The sequence below is a fragment of the Musa acuminata genome, chromosome BXJ2-9, assembly GCF_036884655.1.
Source record: "Musa acuminata AAA Group cultivar baxijiao chromosome BXJ2-9, Cavendish_Baxijiao_AAA, whole genome shotgun sequence".
NCBI classification, from domain to species: Eukaryota; Viridiplantae; Streptophyta; class Magnoliopsida; order Zingiberales; family Musaceae; genus Musa; species Musa acuminata.
The window spans coordinates 9,275,406-9,299,219 of record NC_088346.1 but is presented as its reverse complement, the minus strand read 5'-3'; the positions used below and the strand labels follow the sequence as shown (position 1 = coordinate 9,299,219).

Here is a 23,814-nt window from a genome sequence, read left to right as displayed (position 1 = left end):
CCTCCCAAGAATCCAAGAGGTTTCATCCTCTTGGCATTTTGCCACATTTCTTAGTATCCTAAGCCGATTTGTCCCCTCCCCAAGCCTTTCATCAATCAAGCTACATTCTGCTTGTTTCCATTCCAAGCACATCTCAGTGTGCATCCACCTCAGTCCCATATCTCTTTTCCCCATCACTCGCCACCCCGACTCTCTTGTCCTGTGCAGTGACACCGCTCTCTGTGCTTCTCAAGGGAGCAGAACTACAAGACATTCCTTCTCTCATTCCCCTTCGTCTCTCCCCCACTTTGCGGAGACTCCGAGGGAGAGGACATGACTGCGCTCTGCTTTATCCTGACTTATGTCCCTCTCTTCCATGACACATAATTTTCATATCATACGATTAAATTCTCTTCTGTCTTCTTCTGAATGCTTACTGGATCATGCGTTCAGCCATCTTTTATCATGAATGTACACAGTATCATGGGAGATCAATCGCATCAATCTCTCTTCCTTACAAGGAGGTCACATTGCCCGATGGTCCGTCCTCTCACAGTCGGCAGGCTCATCCGATTTCACTTTTTTGGTACCTGATCACTCTCATTTCAGCTCAAGATCACTTCCAAGGTTCTGCAAATGCTGCAGCATGCACCTTGTGGACCACCATGTCAGCTCGAGTGCTGCAGCATCAACCATTTGAGCTCCCAAGCTGCATGCACCTCTCACCAAACACACACAGGCCACTAATCATCAATAAACAGGCAAGTTTTAGACTCTTCATCGAGGAATCACAGTGAACATTAATACCAATCACTAAATCGATTACTACGTTCTCACCGTGGGTGGTTTCAGCCAAGAAAGGGTAACGAGCGGTTCCTGTTTTGTGTGAGAAAGAGGGGAGAGAGGAGCAAGTCTGCCTCATGCTGCGAGACAGAAAAGAAAGGCAGCTGCAATATTTTAATGTTTCCTTTGGGGCCTTCTCTTTCTCTTTCTCTTTCTTTCTTTCTTGGAGGCATGCTATAACCCATGCACTACCCCTCTCCTTCTCCACTTTATCCATGTGTACCATCCTCTTCCTCTCTCTCTCTCTCTCTCTCTCTCTTTCTCTCTCTTAGAGGTACAGCTTGCTTTCTCATGCTGTCCCAGCAGAGATTTCGAGTCAGTGATCAGCACGGTACCAATCATATGAGAGCTTATGCTTTACCATGGAATCTCTATGTTTTTGTGCATGCCATCTTGTGCTTTGTTTATGTGCATGAATTACGTAGAGCAAAACATATAAGAAAAGCTAAAAATAATACATTCATGTTCCTCTTGAATCAGAAAGAGAAGAAGAGAGAGTAATCAGAAACTCCTTTAGAAAAGGAAAAACTAGTTGTGAGTCTGTGTGATTTCACTGGTTCGGAAGGTTGGGGAATGGATATATGCTTTGCTTTATGTTCCATGATGTCAGTAGAGATGTGCACTTTTTAAAGCCTGCGGATGCTTGTAAGTTTCATTCGATTGCTTTTGTCATTGCCTCGATTAATCCTATTCCTTTCCGAACATGCGAGAAAAGTTACAGCTTCCCAAAGTTTCACCCTTTCACGTAAATGCTCGACTCCTGAGGCCACAAAGGAGTCCTTTTTCTTGTGTGTCGGCACACCCACTTGATTTGCTAACTGGCTTTATGGGAGAAATGGCACACCCAAGAAAACATTCACTCACACTTCCATCTAATGATATGATATCATCCAACACAGTTTAAGAAGTACTTCCATTTGTTGAGACAATACTTGCACTGTGAAAGGCCGGAGATGAAGCAACACACACCGTTGTTTCAGGCAAATGATGAGGTCGAGATGTGTTGCATGATCACCTGAGATGTCAGAATGAGATGATCAATGAGGAACTTGTCGAATATGGTAATCTCACAGAAAAGATAGATAGAGGCTTGCTCATCTATGTTACATTTACTGCTAGCAGATATACATGCATACCCTACCAAAATGAAGCAACGTATCTTCTTCTGCGTGTTATCGCGAGAGGGAGAGGGGAAAGAAGGGATGGGGGACGGCGCTTTCACGGATACCAAAGCGGTCTGAGCTCAAAAAGACTGGTCAAAAAGGCAACGCCATGAGAAGGAGGAAAAGAATGCGTTCGCAGATCGAAAGCGTATCCGCGTATTGCATCACTTCACGCGCGTCGATCTCCTGCGCAGTACCATCGTCGACTTTTCCTTCGCCTCGGAAAACCTAATGAATGCTGCTGCACTAAACACACATATATGCTCGCCAGTTGTTTCCCCGGCAGCTGCACTAAACACACACATATTGCATCACTTCTTATCCCTGCCTGCTTTTGGCACACCTGCATGCAGAGCGAGGAAGAGCTTTGGCAATGAGGGGAGGCGAGGTGGTACATTCACTGTTTGAATAGCAGATCACTGCATGTCGTCACCAATAAACTGTCGACCAGGTGTACTTCTGCTTTTGTTCTTGTATCATTACGGAGTTCGAATTGGAGTCAGTGGCGAACATAAGAAGAAGCATGTCACGTATTAGCTAATATCATGAGTCTATGGTTCAAGTACATGAGGTTAATCTTGGAAGAAGCTTGTCGAGAGAACATATTAGATGTCCGGCGACAAGAAAAGATACTTGGTCGTGGAACTTAGCAAAGAAATGGTACTTCTCATTGACTAGTTTCAGCTTACATTTGGAGATCAGACCTAATAACTCTCTCTCTCTCTCTCTCTCTCTCTCTCTCTCTCTCTCTCTCTCTCTCTCTAGTGTTAGTGGCCTCAGCATGTGAGTTGATGCCAGAATCTACTAATTGTTAGCATATCTTCCTAAAATCGAATTGTTTATATAGGTTTCAGATAGGGAATAGCATTGTCAAGGTGGCTTTCTTGATACCTCCAAAATGGCAATGTGAAGAACAATTTGATATTTCCTAAGAATCAGTCTGTAATTCCATAGTTCATCAGGTTTTTTTTCTATACCAAAAAATAAGAATCCTTGTCTTTCTTTGATACGAAAAAGATAAATGCTGCTTATATGATTTGGGGAATTGATGCATGATTAAAACAGCAGCAGCAGCAGAAGAAGGGAACATGAAGCACTTGTTATTCTTTGGAGATCACATGAACTTTTTAGAGGTCACAGGAAGGGCTTGTGCTGATGCCATGCAAGAGTTGCAGACATGAACTCGTGCTTTTTGGGTACTTGAATCCAAGGACCATTAACACTGATTCATGAGGATTGCTGCAAGGGGATCTCTTCCTTTTCCTTTCTTTTGAGACGAGGAGATATCACACTGTAGCTTGCACCAAAGATAAAAAGAAAAAGTGAGACGATGCTTGCATAAAAGTTGTGTATGCGCTGCTGCTTTGATCACATCTTCCATTCTTTCTTCTCATTTTCTTCCTCCTCTTCTCTGCTTTCTCTCATTTCCATTCCTTCGTCTGTCACTCAAAAGAGTTTATACGTTAAAAGGAGGGAAGGGTGGTGGGTCCTCCTGTTGCTGCCTTTCTGAAAGCATATGCCTGTGAAGGAAAAGATAGCTTAGATTAGGTTTAGCAGTATGCAAGTTCAGATAAACTATTAGTGAGACGTGAAACTATTTCCATTGTTGTGATCATTAAGCTTCCAGTGTGTGGCATATGCATCATTAACACTGATTAAACATGAAATAGACATGGTGATGATGCAAAAAATATATATGAATAGGTTCTTTTGGTGGTCTTGGATTAGTGATGATGGACAGAGATGATGTATGTGGATTGAGGTGTTGCATGAAGCAATCATGGTGTTTGCCTCCTGTATATTTGCCTTGCGTTGGCACAAACGTTACCAAAGCAAACGAATGGGATTAGGCCAAAAAAGGTACAGAAAGTGAAGGCGAGCAATCCTCGAATGGGAAATCCAAAAGCAACAGTGCCACAATCACAACAGCAAAAAGCCAGAGAGAGAGAGAGAGATAGAGTTTAGCTATATAAATCTCATTCCGCTTAGTTCTCCTACCTTCTTCTGCTAGCAACTCAACTCTAATATCCACAAAGTAGTAGTAGTAGAAGGAGAAGAAGAGAAAGAGAGAGCAAGCATTGCATCTCCAGTTCTAGCTTCCACTGAACCACGGAGAGAGAAACGCTGGGGTTGGTTTAGGTGAGAGAGAAGAAGAAGAAGAAGGGCACCGAGAAGTAGAGGAAGGCAGGCTGTGTTCGAAGTGCAAGGAAGAGGTAAGAAAACATTGGGGCGGTGGGGGGGTTGGTGTGGGAAGCTAAGTAATGCGAACAGGAGCTTGCACACTGCAACAGGCCCTCACCGCGGAGGCGGCCTCGGTCCTCAAGCACTCCCTCGGCTTGGCCAGGCGGAGAGGCCATGCCCAGGTCACCCCTCTCCATGTCGCTGCCACGCTTCTGAGCTCCTCTTCTTCTGCCTCATCCAGTCTCCTCAGAAGAGCTTGCCTCAGGTCCCACCCTCACCATCCCGCCTCCCACCCCCTCCGCTGCAGAGCGCTTGAGCTCTGCCTCAATGTGGCCCTCAACAGGCTCCCCACCGCTCCTCCCCCGCCCTCCTCCGGCCTCTCCAATGCTCTCATTGCAGCCCTCAAGAGAGCGCAGGCCCACCAGAGGAGGGGCTGCGTTGAGCTCCAACAGCAACAGCAGCAGCCTCTCTTGGCCATCAAGGTGGAGCTGGAGCAGCTCATCATCTCCATCTTGGACGACCCGAGTGTGAGCAGGGTGATGAGGGAAGCTGGCTTCTCCAGTACCTGTGTTAAGAACAACTTGGAGGAGGAGAGCTCCGTTTTGGGCCAGTCCACTCCGTTCTTGCTCGAGCCACACAAAGATATCATCGGCCATGGGAGTAGCTTCTGGAAGAGCCCATTGTATAAGCTGTCTTCTCAGCAAAGCCCACCGGTTCCAGCTCAGTCCTCGCAAAAGGAGGATTTGAGCGCGGTAATGGAGGTGATGCTGAGAAAACAAGGGAGGAGGACCAACACTGTAGTGGTGGGGGACTCGGTTGCCATGACAGAGGGGGTTGTAACTGAGCTCATGGCGAAGGTGGAGAGAGGAGATGTCCCCGATGAGCTCAAGTCTGCTGATATCATAAAACTTCACCTCTCCTACGTTCACCTCAGGCTCATGAGGAAGAGTGATGTCGACCTGGAGGTCTCTGACCTCAGGAAAAAGATTAGTTCCATGACATCAGATGAAGTAGGTAGGAATGTCATCATCTATGCAGGGAATTTGAGATGGGCAGTTGATGAGGAAACAAAGGATGGATGTGGATTTAGGCCAGTGGAGCACATGGTTGCAGAGCTGGGAAGGTTGCTCTGTGAGTTCAGGAGCAGCATCAGCCATGTCGGAGGGACCGTGAACAACAAGGTGTGGTTGCTGGCTACTGCAAGCTATAGCACATACTTGAGGTGCCAGATGAGGCAGCCATCTCTTGAGAAGCAGTGGGCCCTTCAAGCTGTGGTGGTTCCATCAGGTGGGCTTGCATTGAGCCTCCGAGCTCCCAGGTGAGACCACCAACACAAAGCCTCATGTCTTTCTCAATGCTATGATGCTTTCCTGTGCTCCAGCTCTTGTTTCCTCACAAAGAATGTGCAGTGGTCTGAGCATCAACATTGCCTTAATTATTAAGCAAAAATACAATGATGCAGAGAAAAAAATGTACAAGTATCAGATGGTATTCAAATCATTTAGCTCTAATCTCGTTCTATTTCTTTTACCTTGTTCTGCAGTGGCCCAGACTCAAGGTCTACTAAAGTCAGGGAGTATCCACTTCAACTTCTTGGTTCAGAGGTTTTTAGCTCCAAGGATGGTGAGAAGCTCATGTGTTGTGATGAATGCACCGCTCATTTTGAGAAAGAAGCTTTGGTTCTCAAGTCAGAGGCCAAAGACACCAACTTTGGCTCAGTACAATTGCCATCCTGGCTGCAAAGACAGAGACCAGACAAGCACCACCAGAGCAAGATCAATGTCATTTGTAAAGGAAATGCCTTGCTGGAATTGAAAAGGAAATGGAACAGTCTGTGCCAAAGTCTCCATCACACTAGACAACGTCAAAGCCATTTGTATCCCCCCTTCTTCAGTCAGAGTTCCACTGGCAAGTACAACACCTGCTCTTCATCGTATCCATGGTGGTCTAGCAGCAATCAGAGCAAGATCATGATGCAACCATATTCTCTGTCTTTCTCTGAGGCCACTGCAGAACTTGATGGTGGTTCCTCCTTCAACTCCGTCGATCTGAGAAATGGAATGCGAAGCTGGCAGCAAAAGGATGAACCAAAGCCAAGGCCTTCTGCAGTCAGCTTGAATTCCCTCAGAAAGCCAGGAAATCAGGATGTTGGAATCACTCTGTCTCTGTGTAGTGCTGCAGTCTCAGATTCGGCGACATCGAACGAGCAGGAAGAAGCAATGGCAGGCCGACGAGAATTAACCCAGAAGTTGCAAGACAACATGCCTTGGCAATCCGAGATCATCCCTGCGATTGTGGAAGCACTGAGCGAATGCAGAACATGCGAAAACAAGGCCCTTCGCCTGCTGTTATGCGGTAGTGATGGCATTTCCAAGAGGAGACTGGCGCGAGTGATGCTCGAGCATTTTGGTGGATCCACGCACAAGCTAATACACGTCAACATGAGGAAAGGGGCGAGCGAAACCAGCTCATGTGGAGAGATCCTCGGAGAAGCCTTTGAGAAGGATTCCAAGTTTGTGGTTCTCATTGATGACATCGATCAAGCAGATACCGGGTTCCTCAGATCTCTCGCAGATGTCCTAAAGGCGGGAGCTTTTGAGAATTCATCCGGAGAAGAAGTGTGCTTGGCTGATTCAATCTTTGTCATGACCACATCACATTCGGCCGACTGCGAAGACATCGGCGGGGGATCCAACGGTGTGATCAAGATGATGTTGCGGGCCGAAGGACGCTCAACCAAGAGCGGTTTCAAAAGGAAGCCCGAAACCGAGTTGCAGGACGAATCAAAGAGACCTCGAATAAGGGATCGCGGCATTGACCTGAACCTACTTGCTGAGGAGGAGGAGGAAGACAGGGGGTGGTGCTGCAGCGACAGCAAGGAGGATGAAGACGTCCCGAGCGACCTAACCAGCGAGACCGACGGAGGGATGCCGCCCCCTCTTCCACCTCAACTGCTCGACCTAATGACTGCTCAGTTCACCCTGGAGAGGCCGAGCCTCGCGTCGAAGAATCTCGCTTCGAAGCTCCGCCAGGCATTCGACGAGGCGAGGAGAGGCGACGAGCGGACTGGGCAGCTGTCGATCGATGGGGCGGCGGTGGAGGATCTGATGGCGGCCGCTGGTTCCTTCTCGGAGAGCTTCTTTGAGAGGTGGGTGCGGGAGGTATTCCAAGCCTCCTTGAGGACGGTCGAAAAGGGCGGGAATGTGAGACTGAGTGTGGAGGGTAAAGAGGGAAATGTGGTGGAGTTTGGGTTCATGGGCTCGGTTCTGCCCGGGAGGATAGCCGTAGAATGAAGCACGTGTTTGCCCTCCCTCGCGGTGTATTGTATGTATATTGGAATGACCAACATGCCGCTTTGTAGCTTTTTTTCTTTTCTTTTTATTTTACCTTAATGATATATATATATATATATATATTATAATAATTTTTTAGAAAATATTTATATTTTGGATGTTTCTCAATGGATACCCTAATTTTAATTTTTCAAGTAGTACTCTTAATTTAAAAAAATACTCAAAATATTTCTATTTTTTTTGCATGTTAGAGTTGTTTGCCTATCGCAATAAAAACATTACAAGGTATTTATAATAATTAAAAAATGACATTACCTGAATAAAAATTAAAAATTAGTTTATAATAGTGTTTTGACTATCACAATAAAGATACCATAAAATATATATGAAATTCTATAAATGATCCAAATGAACTCCTAGCCTTAACCAAACTAATTCTATGTTTAAAAATATAATATTCTAATGATTTACGAGTAATGACAATCAAAGAGACATAATATTACTTATAATATTTTTTGGTAGTATTTATAATATTTTTAATATCTGTATAAAATATCATAAATATTATAAAAACTATAAATAAGTCAAATAAAAATATTATATTAGTTTAAAACTAGTAAAAAAAAGCAAAAAAATTGATGAAAAAATTTTAAGTATTTTTCAAATTTCGAACAAAGTTGGAAAAAAAAGTAAAAGGGAGTAATCCATTGAGAAATACCCAAAATATGAATATTTTTTTTAAATCACTTAGAATATAGTTTCTAGTAATTAATTTATATATATATATATATATATATATATATATATATGACCATTTACCTAAAAAAATTTCTAATAATTAATTTTTACTAGATAATACTAGACCTATCAAATTAGAATCAGAACCGAATTGATTTCAAATGATTTTCATTTGAATTATTAGTTCCAATTGTTAAAAAAAATAAAATTATTCCATCAAGATTCAATCCTTCTTATATTTTTTTAATTTTTAATCGATTTGGAATCCAATCAATCAATTTTAGTTTTAATTTGTAAAAAGCAAAAAATCAAACCATAGGACTTCGATTTTGATTCAGTTCAAAACCATCAAATTATTAACCTAATTCCATTATGATTCTGTGTTGATTTACCTAAGAAATAATATTTTCATAAATAAATAAATAAATAAATATACCCATAATCATTTAGGTTTTATTGGGTTATTTTTTTCTTCTCCTTTTCCTCCAATCTTATTTATTTATTTATTTACTTGATTACCTTCACTCTTATTTTATTTATTTATTTAAAAAATAATAGAAAGATGAAGAGAAAAGGAAAGAAGAGAAAGAGACACCTTATGATAGAAAAACTATTCCTAAATAAATTCTTAATAAAGAAACACCTTATGATAAATAATTACAAGATGCTTCGGAAGATTAATTAATCCATTTGGTCATTTTAGTTGGTATAAAATTGATCATATCATTACAAAATGCTAAACCCAGCACGTTGTCATAACCACATAGGAGGACGAAGCATTGCTTGGGGTTGGGGATAAGAGCACCACGTCATGTCCATGGCATGTGCTCTCTTAGACCTTATCTTATCCTCCACCTAATAATTAACCACACTTGCCTTATACAGAAGGCCACGATAAGATCCCCAAAGATTTGATGCTAATATTTTTTTTCGGATGGGAGGAAAAATAAATCATGTAAAGCTATTTAATATATTAATCTCCATTAATAACATGTACCATTTCTTCGTGTTTGATTTACTACATACAGTTAGACATGTTGGAGATCGGAGAGGGAGAAGGATCTTGGAGACCTGAAAGCCTTGTTCCTCCTCATGCTGCTGCTGTTGCCATGGCGGGGAAAGGGACCCATGGAGGGAGGTGATCTTCCACCATGTTTCTCCTTTTCTTCGTCTTCTTCCTCGTCTTCCTCCTCCTCTGCTTCCGCCACAGTGTGAGCTGGGGCCGAGAGTGGTGGCAATGGTGGGCAGACGAGGGAGCTGCAGGAGGCTCGCCTCATCTTGCTCATCATCAGGACCCTCCTGCGCTTGTTGAAGGGGTTTTCGGGCTTCACGATGTCGTTTGTGCTCGCGTTGACCACATCTGACAAGCTCGCGAAGGATTTGGACTTCCCCGAGAAGAAGTTGGATAACCCTCGCCTGCAGTAATTCGGAGCAAGATTTAGATCATGTTGAGAGACATCATATTTCACTCTGATCGAACTCGAAACATCCCTAAATCTGAGCAAGAACAGCTCGATCATGGATAGAGAGAGAGAGAGAGAGAAGGATACTTTATGGGAAGTGAGTCTTCCAAGGAATCCAAGGACCCCAAAGCCCCATCTTTTCTCTTGCTCTCCACCTCTTCCTCGTCCTCCTCGCCGCCATGGTCCGAGCCGTTCCTGTCCGACGACAAAGTTGAGGCGGCGCCGATGGAGGAGCTGTCCGACGACGCCTCCGCCACTTCTCTGCTACCCAAACGGAACCCATTACTCTTCCCCACCGCCTTTCCTTCCTCCTCCACCTTCTCCTGCTGCTCGCCGCGGTGGTACCGCAGCACGTTGGACAGCAAGAGGGAAGACATCCGCTCCTTCCTGTTCTTTCCTCCTCCTCCTCCTCCTCTCTAGAGCCTTCTGTTGAGCCCCGGCGACGCTGTTGTCATCAATCGCCGGATCGGCGACGAGGGAGCCAGACAGAAAGCAAGCTACTCCAAGATCCCAACTCAGCTGGGCGTTTCCTTGTGCTAAATCTTTGGTGGTTGGTGTCCCCAAGAGATGAAAAGAGAAGCGACAGAGAGAAGAGCAGAGAGCATATAAAGAAATGGAAGTAAGGACGCGGAAGATAAGGTGACGGGGTTTGACACGTTCAAACACGACTCCAAAACGTGCCTGCGTCCACGACAAAAGACACGACCGTCGACACCACACACAACAAATAGGGCATGCCACCTGAAACCCCACTGGAACACGAACCGGTCGGCTTCTTCTCCCTCTCTGATGCAGACAGGAGAATGTATACGGTCCGCGTACGTGACTCCGATGGTCAAAGAAGATGAAATAATCGAGAGAAAGATGATCACGCTCGACAACTACGCTATTTGCCACTCTTCGCTTTCATGATCAGCATCCAATCACTGATCATCCCTTCCTACTGGTCTCCATTTGTCAACCGAGGCACACATTTCTGCAACCGAGGAAGAGTGAAACAGTTCACGTTGCTTGACAAAACGTGTTGTCCCAGTCTTTTAGCTGCTGGCAGACAGATTGTCTGCCGAGCTGAAGTATTAACACTAACATGGAACCGTGTGGAAGAGGATCATGGATCGCTGCTGAGGGGATCGGTCTCGACTGCGGCGGCAGGCGGAGGAGGTGCATGCGGAGTCTCCTTCGTCATGGCCATACACTACGTGAGAAGTCGGTGGAGGAAGGCCCACCTGAGGGCCTGCAAGCACTGTACAAGATAAGTCGTTGCCAAGAAGAGGGAGAGAGATTGGTGGTGGAGAAGCGAAGACCGGTGGATGAGCACAAGTTCACGCGGGTAGGTGGGGGACATCAGAGTCCCAGAAGAAGAAGAAGAAGAAGGACAAGATAGCTTTCAGATGTAGCAGCTTCTCAGAAACTATACGGAGTCAGAGGTGATGAACGAGTCTGAAGTCGGCACATGATAAATTCTTTTTGGGAAAAATAAGGCATCGATGATAAGCATAAGAAAATAAATTCTTGACAATGAATGTCTCCAAATTCATACCGTGACAAAGAAGTCTCGGATAAGAATCTAAAAGCAGTAGTCAGGCGGCATCTATAGCTTCACAAGAGGTGTGTGTGAAGGTTGACATCTCATGGGGGAACAGATTGGTGTTGAAATATTTTATAGGTTTCATGGAGACTGCTTAGAAAATGATATTATAATTGAGATAAAGATGGTATCGGGTTTCGGATCGACGAGGATCCGTCATCAAGCATGAATTGCTGCGTAGAGATCACGCCCGCGGACTTGAAACCGCTCGTGAAATCCAGCGCGGGAATGGTAGCCCCAGGTTTCGGTTCCGTCGTAACACCCCCACCCCCGTTTCTCCGCGGCGCCGTCTCACACAAAGAGAGAGGAGAGAACGGACGGGCGTGATGTGGTGATCTCGTGCATCGGACGGCCGCGACGGTGGCATCGGCGGGCACGGGCGGCGCAGTGTTGCCGCGGCGGCCATTGGCGTACCGCCTGTGATGGAGGGGGAAGAGAGGGGGTTTAGCTGCACGATCTGGGTCAGACGGTAGGGAAGAGTCGGTGGAAGAGGAGGAGGGAGGTGCTTAACTTGGGTAGGCGGAGCCCTTGATGGGCTTCCGCCCGTACTTGCGCCACGAGTACCCATCGGATGAGATATAGATCATCTTCCAGCTTGTTTCTGGCGCGCGTATCGTATCACCCTCTTCAGGCGATCGGCTTCGTGAAGTCCAGGGTCAGGCTCCGCGCACGCGGCTTGGCCGGGGCGAGGCCCATGGGCTGCGGCGCCGGCCTCGACGTAGAGGCCCGGTCTGGACCGCGGTGGAATCGGGCGTGGCCGGTGCGGTGGAAAATGGGGGTGATCTTCTTGAACTTGGAGACGGTGAGCTCGGTGATGTCCCGGCAGTCGAACTGCGGCGAGACGAGTCGCTCCAAGGAGCGGAACTCCGCCATCGCCGCCTCCCCCTGGAACGCCATCCGCTCGTCCATCTTCGTGTTCTCACCAGATCAACGGCCATTATCGCACTTGGTTTCCAAGAACCCAAAGCTAAAGCCCGGAAGAAACGGAGAGTGGTGGGCGAAGCGGGACTAGAAATGCAAATCGAACCGCAACTTTTCCATCAGACGGTAGTGATTACGTCTCATCCCTCGTGATGGCATCGCCCAAATATGTGCGCGCCTTCTGCCACCAAGTGGTGCAGCCGGACCTCTTAATCAAAAGGTAGGTTTCTCATCCCTCGCCTTATCTTATTTAAATACCAATATTTAAGTTTCCGAATCACGAGGCATTAATTAATCTCATCCCTCTCATATACTGTTCTTGGATTAAATTTATCAAGAAAACACAAACGGTGGGAGTAGATATCTCTAGATGGATCAGTATCCGCTGGAATTAAGACTTTTTCCTTTGATTATCACAATGATTTTGACCAGGATAGGACTATTGTAAGGGGGGGGATTGGATAGATTCGTGTGTATGGAAATGAAATTGATGAGCAGTTACGATTAAGGTTTGTTATATCACCCGGTATATATTGGTGTGACACGAGATTGGTATGTGAACCATCAAATGCCGAGTGGTATATGTTAAATGAACCTGTACGGAGAGATCTCCATTTGTAAAATCTTAATTAATCCCACATAAAAAATGAATAAGATTAAGATTGACTTATAAGAGTCAAATGACATACTATTATTAATCCCACATAAAAAATGGGATTAATGCCGAGTGGTATATGTTAAATGAACCTGTACGGAGAGATCTCCATTTGTAAAATCTTAATTAATCCCACATAAAAAATGAATAAGATTAAGATTGACTTATAAGAGTCAAATGACATACTATTATTAATCTTAGCTTATATATTTTGGCTTGACATTTAATATGTGGAGCTACCATTAGGTTATGCCTCACAGGCACCATCTTAGGGTTTGACGAGTACGTCGAGCCCTTGAGTGGGCGAAATTATGACACCTCGATTTATAAGGCCAATTAACATATCAGGTTTGACCAATACTAACAGTCAGATCGAAAGGGTTTCTAAATCTTTCCTTCCCCTCTTTCACTCTTTCAAACTCTCCTACTCTCTTAATCTCTTTCTAACTCCCTTTTTTCTCTTTTTCTCATATTTGCACTCTCTTAAAACTTAACAAAGCTATGATTTATGATTCGGATCAAGCTTGGAAGACTAGTTAGGGAGGATTAATATCTAAGTTAGAGGAAGAATTCTCTAATCAAAGGTATATTTTTTTTTCTTTTTTGATGATTTATGAGATTAAGTCTATTCTATTCTCAATGTCTAATAGGATGTTTGAGATCTTTATGATGGTATAATATATTAATTAGGGAGTAATTAAGATCTTCAATATTATGATTAATGTGTCTAATGTTGATTTTTTACACTCAATGGGTCAAATCTTTGTATCGGTGATTTACATGTTTATAATGGTATAATAGGTTTAATTAGGTTTTAATTAAATTTTTTAATGCTATAACTAATGATTTTAATGATGATTTAATTAAAATTTAATACATATTGCGTCAATTCAATATCTTTAACACACATTAGGGTGTTTGATATATTTATAAGGTGAAAGAGGATTAATCAAGGATTAATTAATTATATTAATGTTGTGATTAGTGTATTTAATATTTATTTAATTAAAATTTGACTCATATTAGGTCAATTAAATATCTTGAATGCTTATTAGAATATTTGACATGTTTATAATGATAAAAAAGAAATAATTAGGGAATAATTGGCTATGTTAATGATATGATTAGTGAATTTAACGATGATTTCATCACTAGAGCATCAATACATATACGAAAAAATAATGAGGCATTGATGACCTGACTCACAATGGAAGCATGGTGGTGGCAGTAGATCTGCGTCATAGGGATTCCATAGGTCAACCAGGATGAGGCAACCTCCTCACTTGAGTCGAATTCGTAGCATGAGATAAGGTGGAATCCATTGTTTTATTAGAGGACTTAGTAAGAGATCAATACCATATATTATTGATATTGATCTGTAAGCCTATTCTCTATAAACAATGAAGCAGACACTGGATGATGATGTATATACAAAAAAAAAAAAGTGAGATACTGAGAAGGCAATAGCTAAATGGTTCAACTTCTATAGGATTTTGACAAACATAACCCAAAGTCAATATTATCGGAGTAGAGTCTCCTTTATCCAAAAGACTGGTATGGAGATCCAACCATCAACACCGAAGGAGATTCACAGCATGTATTTAGATGAGAAGGTAATAAAAATGAATGATTGGATCAAATCCTTCAAGAGATAGTAGGATAAATATGGGGTGACATTAATATGTGACAGTCGGACAAGATCAACAAAAATGAGTATCATGAATTTTTTTATGTATTGCAATAGACATGTGATGGTTTTTCATAAGCCACTCAATGCTTCCGATAAGATTCAAAATGCAAACTATATTAAAAACATAATATAGACATTGATATGTGATAGTTGGACAAGATCAACAAAAATGAGTATCATGAATTTTTTTATGTATTACAATGGACATGTGGTTTTTCATAAGTCAGTCAATGCTTCCAATAAGATTCAAAATGCAAACTACATTAAAAACATAATGGACACCGTAGTAGAGGAGATTAGATCACAATACATTGTCCAGATAGTCACCGACAATAGAGCCAATTTAAAGAAGGTTAGTTTACAATTGATGGAAAAAAGAAAAATATTGTTTTGGACTCTCTGTGCAGCTCATTGCATGAATATAAGAGGCAGGTCTTAAGGCAATGATTACCTCGGAGAAATGATTCGATTTCAAGTATTCGAGATCAAACGATAGAAAAAAAAAGTAAAAAAGACTATTCTTTCTTTTAGATTTTGGGATGCCATGGATGAAATTATAACAAGAGTATAATCACTTTATGTTGTCCTTCATAAGGTCGATATGGACAAGCGTCACCAAATGCCTTATTTTAGACATATGTTGATTACAGCAAAAGATGAGATCAAGAAAACATTCACAAATGATTTTCAGATCGAACAATATTTACAGATCGTCGATTGTAGGACCAAAGTTCATATGAACTAAGACATCCATAATGCAAGTAAATTCATATTCAATGTAATTTAATTCATAAATTTTTAATATTAAAAAAATTCTTAGAAATGAAATTATTTTTCTTGAAGCGTATTATCTAAATTCTGCCATTCAATTTCGATATAGTCTTAGAATGTGATTAGATTTATTATCGACATAAAGAAATTTATATATTGACTCTTGTCAAACACTATCGATGTAGTCGATGCTATTATGGGGGGTCGATTATTCTAAGAAACAATCGGTTCATTATATGACGATATAGTTGTATCGTATCATTATAATATGGATCACGGTAAAAGAAAATTTCACACATGTTGATTATAAATTATATTCGATATTAATTTTTTTATGCTAATAAAATCCTATTTATATCTTTTTGCAGTCGAGTGGTCGTTACAATTTGGAGGAGACGCACTAAATTTAAGGAAGGTTATTGTTCGTGTACTTTCATAGACAACGACAAGTGTTTGCGAGCGTAATTAGTCAATATTCACATTGATTCATATGAATGTCCGTAACAGACTATCGTATAGAAGGTTGAAGAAACTGATATATGTCTACTACAACAAGCGACTAAGGTTGCGATGTGTCGAGCTGGACAAGGAACCAGAGATTGATCTCATCGACCTCCAATACTACAATGAAAATTTATAATCGATGTTAAAGTGAGTCGAAGCAGTAGAGAACCAAGAGGATCCTTTGCTTGAGGAAGTGGGAGATCTTCCACGTCCTACACCCGACTGTTACAGTTATTCGCCTAGCATGCAAAGGCAAAGGCAAAGGGGAACACAGTAACATCAACCGCATCGTCAGAAAGAATCGAGTCGGGCGATGAGGCACCTTCTTAATCGCATTCAGCAACCTACTCGGTCTGGAGATAACAATGATGTGGACAATAATGTCTCAATCGACAATGGCAGCAACATTGGGGAGTCAATGGTCTTGTCTATATAGTTTGAGGGTGGTGCATGGACCGAAGAGTAGTATTTTAAGTATGCCACCCAAGATTTAGATTATTGAGCTCGACGAGGTACTGGTCAAGTTTATACATAGAAAGAGAAAACGAAGATAGTGCATGATTTGGAGCAAATGCAATAGAGCTTACACGACATAGATACAAAGCGAAGCTCATCATATTCGTAGTCTTTGTATTAGGGAGAATCTTACGACCAATAGTAGTACGGTGATAGTTGGTCATTTTTCTCCTAGTAGTATAGTGATGAATCTTTTGATATAAAGTAGCATATTAGTGGCGAAAGTAGTTCCAACATTCTCCAACCTCCACACCAATACGTGCTACAATCGTACTTATCGCAAGAGTCGTCTCGGACAAGTGCAGTTCACAATGATCAAACTATGACCATCACCACATTGATGCACTAATGATATACGGTGTATTAGTATACTATGTTATGAGATTAATTTTAGGATTGGGTCCAATAAACATATTAAATTGATATAAATACGTAGGATCGAGGATCTTGATTCATTGCCCATTTGAGTCTCATCATTTTTTTGGTAGTAGAAACAGGTGTATCCATTGATGGATTACTTGACTAATTTGAATTTTAAAGTTTAGTTGTTTAACTCATAATCTAATAATTTAAATCATTTCTTTGCAGATAATTCAATATCAATGGAAGGATAGTCTAGAACGTACCACAAAGTTGTTCCTCGAAGCCCGAAAAGATATATGCCACTATTATTTCATAAATTAGATTTTTTTGTTAAATTTTTACTAAATTTATATTTATTTCTAACTTAAAACTCATAATCTAATTTCTTTTCTATCTTTTAGGAATTTTTGGAGTTAATTTTTATCATTTTCCTATGTCGTTGATAAGCCCCGCTATGGCGACACATGGTATATCGGTATGGGGTGGTACGTACTATACGATCGACTAATCAGTACATCGACTCGAATTGGTAAGGTGAACCCTAGTTGGGACCGGGTTGGCTTGTTATAGGGAACCATTAACCTACGATAAGTGTGGTTGATAGACTTGGACACAGGCACCTCAAAATATAACTAAAAATTATTATCATATTTGTATCATACTTTTTAGTTAACATTATCACACTTGCACCTTAAACATTAGTTTATTCTGATGATGGTGTACCAAACTCATCTATCAAAGATCGAGGTTCACAATCTCATAATATATATAGTTTTAGTGGTATACTACTTATCGACGTATGAGGGTCCGAAATCTCGTCTGATATATTTTTTGAATGTGTTAGCTAGATTAACTACATTAATTGGACTTTTTTAGATCATTGTAAGGTGTTAGACTTAAATCCCGCTTTCATCTCTTACCCTTGGAAAAAAAAAACATTATCAAACTTGATTATGAATCTTAATTCTATCTGTAATAATATTAGAAATCGATTATTGGGTCCAATGTGGGACTTAAATCGAAAATTACAGGATTCAAATCCATATTTAGATCATGTAGATTGCCAATGTTAGTTATATTTAGTTTGAATCCAACCTGATTACTTACCTAGATGTATTCTAGTGCTCCTTGCTAATATTGCTAGTTTTCATAAACTCTCTCTCTATTATAAGAAATGCACAATCTCTCAAGTCTTAGTGTTTCGTTCATTCATTCATTCATCAATTTCTCATGGGATATTTTTGCACTGTGCATCTCTTATTAAATCAGGTAGTTGGGATCCATGTCCATGTATAATTGTGGTAGGAGAATAGGATGAAGGAATGAATAAGATCTGAGAATTGGAAACCCTGATATTTTATCAATTGTCAAACATGTCACTGGGTATATGGAATTAAAAATATTTGGTTAGATGTTTAAGAAGAGCAAGTCCATATTTTCTTCCTCTGGCACAGTGACTTTGTTGATTTGTCTCTTTTTTCAGGTATGATTTTCCTTATTAACCCCATATTAACAAATTAAGAATATCACTTGTATGGTGTCAATGTCACCTGCGAAAATATAAATATATATTGGAAAAAAAAACTTCCCTTCATTTTTATCCTTTGGAAATCTATTATATGTTTATGTTTAATGGGTACACAGTGGGCCTGTATAACTGTGATGGGATGCATGAGATCCCTAAAGGGCTAAGATGTTATGAGGAGATTCCAATCCTCATAGGGTTTAGATTTCCCCAGCCACTCAGCCTATTAGAAATATGGCTTAATTGGATTGTGACCTACATAAGAGCATAGCCATATATATTAAAAGATAACAATTTTCCTTTTCATCTTAAATTAGAATACATGCATCTAGTCATTTACAAATTACATGACTTGAAAAACTCTTAAAATTGTGTTACTTATGGACTTTTGTGCAAGGCTTAAAATTAAAAGAACTGTTCTTGTTTGTTCTTTGATAGGAATGGATTATATGCTTTAAATGGAGGAGGGATTTGGAATCCAATGCTTGATTGGGAGGATCGGAGGAGGTAAGAAGGTTATTTTAGCACCACTGATCCATTTTCTTTGAGAAATAAAGACATTGGAATCCTACTCAAGGCATGTTTGTCCCCCTGCATGTCAATATGATTAATTGACATGCTTGGCACACAATGCTTGACAACTCACAGTTTCACCATAAAAATCATATGAGCACCCAAGTCCTAAATGTGTGTTTTTTTCCTCTAATTAATGACATGCCATTGCATCTGGACCAGAATAAAATAGTCAATCAGATCCTGGAATATTACTACTTCGTTTGGTTCTTCGTCTTGTTGAACATACAAACAGCTTAAACCATACTAATAATTTGAATAGCAAAGCATTGTAGATCTTGTTTTATACACTTAGGTTTTGCTGATGACTTTAAGAACTTATTTGGCATTTATCAACTACAGCTTATCTGTTAGGGTAAAAACAGTCCTACTACTGGAAGTGATATTAGTTCTTTGTCTGACTGAAACTTCAGTTGCTGGACACTGTCTTAGTCCAGAAAAGAATCATCATATGCTGCTATGCAGAAAGCATTTTGATGTTCACTAGATGAGAATAGCTAGCCTGAGAATTACTTCAATGTCAGTAAGGAAGAGGCCAACAGTCTCAGATCAGTGTATTGAGAGTGAAACTACATCAGTGATCTGAGTTTGTAAATGGCCATCAAGCTATGAACACCATGGCAGCATTGGAAAGCATCCAATGCTCATGAGAATTTCCATACAATATGGATCGGGTGCATGGGTAGCATTCTCTCCTTATCATTTCTTATTCAGAACTACTTTTAGCACTTGCACATGAGAAAGGCTTAGGACAAAGCAATAGATTTAGATCTCATTGGGATCTGAAAACCTTCTAAATTACCCGATCTTCCAAATAAACATGTTGCACATCATAGGCCCATCAAACTTCTCTAGTTTCTTGGTGTCATGCACCTTTGTTGCTTTAATGTTTCACAGTGACTCAGTAGGTAACAACATCTAGGAGCTCTGTCATTAATGAAAAGGACCCTAAAACCTTTTGGCATATAAGCTTTGACACTGAAGATAGATCTCATAACAAGTGTGAGCTATGATTCATCATCAAGGAACATCTTTTGTGTATTTTTGGATGACTTGGCCCACATGTTCTTATGTTCTTGTCGTGACGGAATCAATACAAATTCAAATAAACGAGTAGCAGAATTTCAATTCCTCTCAATAAAAAATGTTAGATACTTAAATTTTATGAATAAGAGGCAAGTGTTGCAAACAATAATAACTCCTCATATTTTTTATGTCGAGCATTAAGTATTCAAACAGAAAATCAATTCATCTATTTTAAGAACCAAAAGGACAATCATTACAAATATAACACCCATGTTTCTCACCTTACTGAGAAGCTAATAAGCAAATTGATAATCTTTTTCATGTATCTATATCTGCTTGGTATTTAGTTGCCTACTTAGTGACTACATTTGATATTTCGTTTAAAAGAGATAGTTTCTTTTTTCATCTTGCTTGTGAAACCCTCAGTGTTCTTCATGCACCACTAATCTCTCTCTGTGGTAATATATTTTGTTATATGAATCTTACATGTCTCCTGTTATTTTTCTCTGTAGATTGCATGAATCCTTTAATTCTCTTGTTTCCTATATACATAAAAAAAACTCTCTTCCATATATGCTTATCTAGATTCCTCATTCTATATGTTCTACTAGAGAATTGCATTTGTCCTCAGGGTCTAGAATTGCACATCTTACTACATGGGTTAGAGCTTTAGACACACTGGAGCTACTTGAAGAGTTATACTTAGTGATTAGAAAAAGTGGTTACATAAAGTTTACTGTGTAAAAACACCTCAAAACAACAGCATGCACACTTAAACTAATCCCTAGAGGTTAAACTCTAGGTATAGAAGCTGTACTTGGTTAGCAGAATCATCAACAACATCTTCTTGTTGAAAGCTGAGTTATCAAAAACTCAACACTATATCTGCCATTGGTAACCTGAATCTGTACACTGTCACAGCTTTGAAGGCTGAGACATAATATACAAGAGTACCTGGGAATAAATGTCCATAGTGGCTTGGGAAAGGGATAGGGGATCGGGATCTGTGACTCCAATTGTTAAGTGTGCAGCTGAAGGAAGTTGCTTGTGAGCGGTGGGTACTCTCCAATCTTTACTCCATTCCATGTGCCTGTTGACGGCCAGAACACGCAAGGAGGATTCATTCACTACTCTGCACCTATGGTTTGCTCTGTGAAGACCCTCTCACCTGTCCCCATATATAGAATACAAAGGAAGCCACCTTCTTTCTTATAATTTACTCAAGTCTTTTCTTGAGAGAGAGAGAGAGAGGTGGGACAGAATCTGAGATGGATTAAAGAATATGCTGAGGTCTTTTCTTTTGAGGGGGTAGAGAGAAAGAGAGGTGAGGTCAAAAACTGAGAAATAGAGTACAAAGACACTTTCCTTGTGGTTATTTCGATGGTCTTTTTCTCTTAGGCATGGAGACACGGAGAGAGAGAGAGGTGGGTGGACATGGCCTGAGCCGCTTTCCTCAACACACCTCTCATACCGTGAGATATCCTCGAGTTGTTGGTTTCCTTTGGTGAGAGCTTTTCACATGGCAATGAAATGAGAAAGAAACTCCAAAAGATCTGCTTCGCCTCTTTCTTGTCCAGCACAGATTTGAACAACCCTCAACACCACCACAAGGCTGCTCTCAGGAACTTGCAGCGTGCTCCAATCATTCCTGTGCTCGCATCAACCCCTCCTTTTTACTCAAATGGCTTTGGCTGTCTCCAGCTCTTTGCCCATCTTTTTTTCTTTGTCTCGAACACACAAGCCATACCTCAGTTCTCTCATATTCCAATTAACAGCTAACAATATAGACTGCTGGTTAGCAAGTACACGGGCAAACTGTTCATGGCTGGTTCTACCAAACTTGATGATGAGCCTCCATGGATTTCCCCACGTCTCCATTGTAGCACGGCTTTTTAGTTACATGAATGCCCAAGAATGTGACATGCTTGGAAGGTTGGATGAACGAGTTGGTCCAGCGACTGCCTGACTTGTTCCACCTCATCATTCCGCAAATTAGGTCACGAACATGCCGCCAGTCTATCATATTTCATCATCGCATCGGATGCTTTGATAGCGTCATGGTGGTCGGGATCGGTCCACTCTCATCATCACATGGCTTCCACATGATGAACATGGCATCAAACCTTTTGATTCGGTAAAGAAAAGGGGGTCGATTAGTCTGACGCAAGGAAGCTCAAACCCCAGCGAGCCACCAAACGCCACGTGGGTGGAGCAGCTTTTGCCTGCCGGGCGATGTGGAACGCGGAGCCGTTGAAACGTTCCACCGGGGGGGAGTGGCACTCGTGTGGTTTTGCTTAAATTGAAGGGCCTTTAGGTTGTTCGGCACCATTAAATCCTTCAGGGCCGCTCTAAATCGTCATTACTATATCGAATCTCTTCGTGTAATTGAATGCTGCAATTAGTGCACTTGAATGCATCTTCCCCATGTCGAATGACGGATGTGCCCTTGCGTTTCTTATTCGCACGCAATCGGATGCCTCTCTACCCCTTCGCCTTCTTCTGTGACTATATAACTCCTCGGCCTTCCCTCTCCCTCCAAATTTGTTCCTCTTCTTCTTCTTCACCTCCGCCCTTTCCCAAGCTACCCGTCCATCTCTCTCTCTGTCTCTGCAACTTCTTCGTCTTCAGTGCCCATGGGCGCCGAGGTGGTCGTGATGGGTGAATTGCCTCTGGTTCCACCCATCAAGACAACGCCGATCCGGGACAAGCCGGCCGAAGGCCGCCGCCCCGAGGTCACCAGCACCGACGACGATGATTGTGTCACGCCCAAGTCGGAGGAGCACGTTCTTAAGCCCCTCCTCGTGTGCCCGCCGGCTCCGAAGAAGCCGAAGCCGGCAAGGAGAGCGCCGGTGGCTCCCTCGAGGGAATTCTGCGCCGTGCCTCGCGATCTTACCTCGGTCTTCCTTTCTCTCCCTCCCAAGAAGAGAATTCGTGTAGTTTGATCTGTTGCTTCTTCATGGCCTCCTGTAATTTCTTGCCTTCTTTTCCCATCTTCTCCATGCATGGGATAGAATAGGTTGATGTATTCATGTAACAGAGGAAATTGTCCTCCACATCTTTCTGCATACATAAATACTAAACAGTGTTCTTCTCATGGATTCTTGTTTACAATTGGTTTATAGCCTATCATTGTCTGTGTTGTGACAATTTTGTGAGTTGTGTCATTAGGATTGTAAGATCTGTGTCATGGCTTTGCAATCTCTCCTTCGTGAAATTAAAACCTATGAATTGCTCATGGGATTTTCACCTCGTTAATGATTGTATTAACATATGTTGACATGAGTTCTACAAGTTGAAGATTGAGTTCTACAAGGAGGAAGAGATTCCTCAATGTTGTGGATTGAACTTATTCTGGTGTCAAATGAAGGGGGAAAGATGTCCAGTAATCTGAACTATGTTCCTCATTCTCTCTAGTGTTGCTTCTGAAGATTACTGTACATGGGTCAGTGATTCCACAAGCTGCTGTTGTTTCCTTGCACTGTTTGCTATATCTACTCCGCAATGTTTCTCCAGATGATTACTGCACAGGGATCGATCAACGATGGCAGGCATCAGCCCCAGGAGGCAGAGTGGGTGCAAACGAGACCCAAGCCAGTGTATGTGATAGAGTGTTAATATAATGGCTTGGAGAGGATGATGATCACATGGTTCGATCAACTTGGATAGACCAATATATATATAAGATTAATTATTTAAGATGAAGATATTATTCAGAGTTAGAATAGAATGATTAAAATGATGACAGGCATCAAGAGTTGTTTGATCATAAACAACTAAATATCGTATTTGTGGAGGATAAGATGAAGAAAAAATTGATAATATGAGCCGGATAGAGTAGTCAGAAGGAAAAAAAATATATTTGTATTCGTGAATAATTATCGCTTTGATATTGGATAAAACGAGAGAAAATCATTTAAGATTGTATCAACATATTGTCATGGACTTAGTTGGTTTTGTCTAAATCGTATTATACGTTTACGTCGACAATATAAATTCATAGATTTCGTAAGTTCTGAATATTG

The 23,814-nt window shown here is 41.4% G+C and overlaps 2 protein-coding genes and 1 long non-coding RNA gene across 3 annotated transcripts; 2 read left to right on the top strand and 1 right to left on the bottom strand.

The window, feature by feature from the left end:
* The first annotated feature begins 4,000 nt into the window (after positions 1-4,000).
* On the top strand, positions 4,001-7,526 carry LOC103997885 (protein SMAX1-LIKE 4-like). The gene is made up of 2 exons (XM_009419216.3): positions 4,001-5,484; positions 5,710-7,526. The coding sequence occupies exons 1-2, from the start codon at positions 4,247-4,249 to the stop codon at positions 7,457-7,459; spliced, it is 2,988 nt and encodes a 995-aa protein (XP_009417491.2). The 5' UTR covers positions 4,001-4,246; the 3' UTR covers positions 7,460-7,526.
* A 1,625-nt stretch (positions 7,527-9,151) lies between these two features.
* Positions 9,152-10,250, bottom strand: LOC135623027 (protein OXIDATIVE STRESS 3 LIKE 4-like). Its single transcript, XM_065125492.1, has 2 exons — positions 9,748-10,250; positions 9,152-9,613 (listed from the first exon to the last, which is right to left on the bottom strand). Exons 1-2 carry the CDS (start codon positions 10,035-10,037, stop codon positions 9,226-9,228), a joined length of 678 nt encoding a protein of 225 aa, XP_064981564.1. The 5' UTR covers positions 10,038-10,250; the 3' UTR covers positions 9,152-9,225.
* A 219-nt stretch (positions 10,251-10,469) lies between these two features.
* On the top strand, positions 10,470-22,886 carry LOC135623028 (uncharacterized). Its single transcript, XR_010491254.1, has 2 exons — positions 10,470-12,389; positions 18,632-22,886. It is a non-coding gene; the product is annotated as an uncharacterized LOC135623028 (long non-coding RNA).
* The last annotated feature ends 928 nt before the right edge of the window (positions 22,887-23,814 follow it).

Bases quoted from the DNA above. Each gene is read 5' to 3' on its own strand.
- LOC103997885 (XM_009419216.3), top strand. From the start codon at position 4,247: ATGCGAACAGGAGCTTGCACACTGCAACAGGCCCTCACCGCGGAGGCG. The intron at 5,485-5,709 runs GTGAGACCACCA...CTTGTTCTGCAG, and splicing joins TTGAGCCTCCGAGCTCCCAG to TGGCCCAGACTCAAGGTCTA.
- LOC135623027 (XM_065125492.1), bottom strand. From the start codon at position 10,037: ATGTCTTCCCTCTTGCTGTCCAACGTGCTGCGGTACCACCGCGGCGAG. The intron at 9,614-9,747 runs GTATCCTTCTCT...GAATTACTGCAG, and splicing joins GAAGACTCACTTCCCATAAA to GCGAGGGTTATCCAACTTCT.